This window comes from Acyrthosiphon pisum, chromosome A2 (assembly GCF_005508785.2).
Source record: "Acyrthosiphon pisum isolate AL4f chromosome A2, pea_aphid_22Mar2018_4r6ur, whole genome shotgun sequence".
NCBI lineage: Eukaryota > Metazoa > Arthropoda > Insecta > Hemiptera > Aphididae > Acyrthosiphon > Acyrthosiphon pisum.
Genome location: NC_042495.1, coordinates 60,309,662 through 60,315,201, shown reverse-complemented (window position 1 = coordinate 60,315,201; position 5,540 = coordinate 60,309,662). Strand labels below are relative to the sequence as shown.

The 5,540-nt window shown below is 24.3% G+C and overlaps 1 protein-coding gene across 1 annotated transcript in view; it reads left to right on the top strand.

Annotated features, from left to right (window-relative positions):
• The window catches only part of LOC100165071, a 118,987-nt gene extending 114,278 nt beyond the window's left edge, over positions 1 to 4,709 (top strand). Inside the window, exon 6 of the mRNA XM_029490980.1 lies at positions 3,339 to 4,709. Coding sequence (XP_029346840.1) covers positions 3,339 to 3,400 — 62 coding nt within the window. The 3' untranslated portion in view covers positions 3,401 to 4,709. The remainder of the gene's footprint in view (positions 1 to 3,338) is intronic.
• Positions 4,710 to 5,540: the final 831 nt, after the last annotated feature.

Here is a 5,540-nt window from a genome sequence, read left to right as displayed (position 1 = left end):
TGGAGTGGTACGGGGTTACCCCGCGAAATGTTTGTCCACTTCTCTGCTCATTAAAACTTTGAATATTTATAATTCATAAACTACTCACCCCAAATTCGACTTTCATGTGTTGAAATACTAAGAAAAATATTCTGCTTTGGAATATAAAATTAAAACCCTATGTTGTCATTCAAAAAAGTAAAAAACATAAAAAATTATAAGGATAAAAAAAAATTAAAAATATAATTTTTTAATAAAAACGTTGTTTTAGAAGCAAATTGAAACTATGTAAAAAAATATCATCAAAAAAATGTACACTTTTTGAAATAATGAGTGTTGTTTGATAAAAGAATCACCCGGTATAATGTATTATAATAAAATATAAGAGAAAAATTATACTTCTCACTAATTTGTTTTTAATTTAAAAATATATATATATATATAATGAATACTATTTTACTAACAGTCACATTTATATAAATACATAAAAATTCAACATAAATAAAAGGGACATAATAAAATATAATTTATACTAAACTAAGGTGGACGAGTGTTATAATTAGTGCATTATTGGTCACAAAAAAGGAAAGGAAAGGAAGGGCAAAATGTGTATTTAGCGTAAAAAAATAAAGCAGGAGCTGAGTAAACCATATCTACCCTTAGGGAATGATGGCACTGGGTTGCAGGTCATTGCTTAGTCGTAAAGTCTAATAGATCTGTTTTTCGTATAAAACCTCATGGGTCCTTTGAAATCCTTTTTCCCTTCCAACCTGATTGTACCTATATGAAAATTTATTTAAGTTATCCTATTTTCAAATAGAAAAAAATGTAATATTTTAGCCATCCGTATGTTTTAAAAAATTGTTGAAAACATAATTTATAATAAATATAAAATAAAGAAATATTATTATATCATTTACTTATTTATTTATATACTTAATTTAATAATAGTAGTTCTTATCTTCTCTTTGTTTTTATTATATATATATATATATATTTTTTATCGTTATTATGGTCGACACTTAACCCCAAAAATGTATTTAAATATTTAGATAATATATATATTAAAATGTAATTTAATTTAATTGTTTTAATGATTACCTACCATTTATCAATTATTACGTAGTTAAATCCTTAAATCATAATAATTTGATATTAAAACCTAAATACAGAACAACATTATATGTATAATTTAGTGTTACATTAAATATTCAGTATAAATATCATATCAAAGTTAACAATAATTTATACTCTTTTTCAATGATTATTTTAATTATAAGATATCATTAATTGATTATTTGTAAAAGTTCTATTTGTATTATATTATGTAGGTATGGATATCTCATATTCATGTATGCTAAATATTCAAAATTATAGCTACTTTTCATTTTATGAATATAATCAACAGTCCATAGTATAATATTTTAAACTAAAAAAAACATTATTTCGTAAAATTTCTTTTAAAAAAAGACCATCTCCACCCTGTACACACCCCTGCTTCACTGAACAGTCAACTATAGATATTTAAACAAGTAGGTATAGATACTGCTTTCACTTAAATTATTCTTATCCCTTCCCCAAAAATAAAATATCAATATATAGCATTTTCATGGTACCTATATTTTTAGACATGATTATTAATTTGTATCTTTAATACGTGTATCTGAAGACTAAAGTATTTCTCAACCAGAAATTTCTTGTAGGTTTAAAATTTCGTAATCGATTTAAATAGATACTAATATTTTTGTCATGTATATAATAAACGAAATTATTTTTAGTTAAAATCCATATTTTATATACCTATTTTTTATCAGACTACAATTTCGTATTTTATAAAACATATTTTTTTCAATTCAAATTCGAAATAACGCAATTATAGAATACTTTAACAACCTGTACAAAAAAAACACATTATCAGAATAAATATTTATGAAGTTTTTTGGTATGATAATAATAATTGTTTTTATTAATTCTTGTAATATTAAATTGTATTAATTATAGTGGTATTGAATTTATTAGTACAAACAAAATACTAAACTAAATATTAATTAGTAATAAGAATGGTTATTCTTAATATACCTAAATGGTAAATCGAACGCTTTGATTAATAATTATTCTAATAAACATTATGGTGATATTTATGTAATTTATAATCATTACTCCTGTATTTAGTGATGGTTTCGTAAACGCTGTTCAGTGTTTGATCATCAATATAAATATTTAGATGCCCCCACAAATATCGATTACAATCGTGACAATCTTTAGGTTGTCAAGGCCATTAATAACGTCATATTGATATCTATTAAAATGGAGACACTCTACATTATGAATAAAACACTCACTTCTACTAAACAATTTTAATGGGTAAAATATGATTCTTTAAACAACAAACTCGCATTATTTCAAAAAGTATTAACTTTTATGGATATTCTCTTTTTTGAAAATGTAATGCGATTCCAAAATGTTTTATTGCTCTTATTTTTTTCAACCTTCCTAATGCCGATCGACCAATGAACTTTTGATATTAAAAGGACTATATACTTTTAGTTTTTAACCTAAAGCAAAATACTTTTCTAAAAATGATGATGAATAAATATCGATTATCTACTGAAAATAAAGACAAAAAATTATTTTGATTTCAAATATTACATTTAAAAAAAAAGCAGGTAAGTGGATGTCGTTCTGCTGTACAGTAGATTACAAGTGGGTCATTGTATAATGGTTGTATTAAATTTGAATTCAATGATATAATATCATTGTATAAGAAAAACGATTCTGAGCGGAGACGGTTTGTCAGTCTGGATATTTTATATTGTTATTATTTATTTTATCATGTAGGTAATCAAGTTGAAATAATATTAAAATATTACAATTTTTTATTCGTTTCTATGGCGATAAACAAAGCGTTAGAAATTAAAATCCCATTTTTAGCGTATTTTCGTAATTTTTCGGTGGTTTTTCCAGTGGCATTAAATAACTATTGAGAAAATCGAAAAATGACCTCTCTAAAGTACCATCTTGATCCAATTTGCTAAAAGATAAGGTACTATATGTTGGAATCCAAACATTCCTTCTGGAAGAAATTTTGTATACAGGATATAAAAATAAAAATAAAAAATAAAATAAACACCATTGTAAAAACAATAGCTTCCTCGCTCCGCTCAGAATCTAAAAATAGTAGGATACAAAATGGTAATACATTTGAAAATAGTAATCTGAACTGAAATACAATTACTTAATAACAGTTGCCAGATAATAAATTACCACTAATAATAATTAAAAATATGAACATTTTAAGCTTAATACAATAATAATATTTATTGTATCAAATATATATTTCTTTGATTTTTTTGTTTTAGGATTGACGTCATCACCTTCGTTCAGCATAATCTTATTGTTCACATGTATGATTATAAGGTAACGAGTCCATCATAAAATGGAAAAATGTTTCCATTCGTTACCATGTAAAAATGTAGTGTAAATTATAATTATTATAATGTGTTGATAAAGTATAAAATGTCGGTCAAAATAAACCTCTAAGATTTAAATAGGTTATTTTACTGAAAATGTATGATAAACAGTGAAGCTATATTTCTGCCATAAATAACTTAATAATATGTTTAACTATCTATATAAAACAATACATTATTAATTAACTCTTACCAATTTAGTTACACATCTATATGCATCTTTAATGTGCATTATGAATATTTATACTTGAAATAGTTTTGACTACCTATATTTAATAGTTTGGTCACAATATAATATAAAAATGTAAAAACAATAGTTTTAAATGTTCGTGCGTTCATAAGAATTTAAGATTTATGTACTTAACAACGACATGTTTTTGACGATATTTTTTTCCAAACTGTAAGTATTTCACATGATTTCGGATACATAATATTTATGTTCATTATGTATTAAATGTTTTATAACTTATAATATATCTGTTAAAATTTAATCTTCTAAAAATATCGTTATGTGTTATTAAAGACAAAACCAAAAACTACATACCTATCCACATATTATAGTTCTAGTATTCTACTTTATCTGTATAATGTATATAAATATATAATATTTACAGTAGTTTTAAATAATTGATTACCGACATTTTATTACATTCCAGTTATTATAATATTGTGTTAAGAAATGTTGAATGCTATTCAAATAATTAATTTGTATAAGATGTATCTGTATGTATATCTAAGATGTCTATTATGTCTGATTATAACATTTATTTTCCGTAAATGTATTAATATTTAGAAAATAAAGCTGTATTGTAAGTAAAATGTTGAATTATTATTTTTACAGCATTATTGTTTCTTAAACTTTTGAGGCCCATGCCTACTTTTATACTTTTGTATATATAGATGAGGTCAACACCCCTCCCCATCATAAGCTTACAATATTATTACTATATTATTCAGTGGTGTGATAACAAAATGCCCATGGATTTTCAAAATCTTCCAGTCTCACAAGGGCGGCGCGTCATCCAAATTGAAAACACTTGTTCTACAGAATGCCACTTCATGATTGCACGACTACATAAACTTACTTAAATATGTATCAATATAAATATTTTTAGTAAAATAATAAAAATGATTTTGAAAGTCATATTTGTGATCTAACCTTGCGTCCTATTGATATAAATTCCATATGATGCATTGTATTTTTATTCCACATGAAGTAGAGAAATAAATAAGTACCTAACTATATAGAAAAGCTAAAACCAAATAAGGTATCAACACAGCTCTTCAAAAATAAATTAATATAATCTAAATTACCCAACTAATAGAAAAATAAATAAAAATATTGTTTCTTCATACTGTTAAATATATAATTTCACTCAACTTATACTCGTATTGAACTTGCAGGTACAGATTGTGTATTTAATATAATTTTTAAATTAATAATTTAATATAGCACATACAAATAAAAAGAAAACCGTTTACTTTTTGTTATTAATTGTATACCTATGTATTGAAATAAATTGAACCCAATTCTAATCAATAGGTACCATATATTTTTAGGTAACGATAAAAAAATGTACAGTTTTGCAACTGATAGAAAGCCATTATTTATTTAATAATAAACTCAATAAAAAGTCAAACTAAAAAATAAAAAGTTGTTGATTTAACGTCTAAAATATTAATTCACACATTTTTGGAATTTCGGTTCTTCAATAACGATAAAACATATTAACATTTAAGACATTGTTATATTATGAAAAAAACCTGACATAAAAAAATCTGGACAGAATATTGGGAACTCGTTTCATTTCGCTTATTTATACTGATGTAAGATATAGCGATGTGATGTGATATCACATTTAAAAGGCATAAAAACCAACGCATTAGGTAAATTATTCAGATTGGAGTTTAGTATAAACGCTTCCTGATATTGCTTCATAGTTTTTCAACAGCTATTTAAATCAATTTTAAAATTTAAAAACAAATTATGAATACAAACAAGTAATAAAAACACCGTTATAAAACCAAAATATTACACTTTTCACTTGCATAATAAACAACTAGGGGGACGGAGTGGCCGAGCGGACTAAG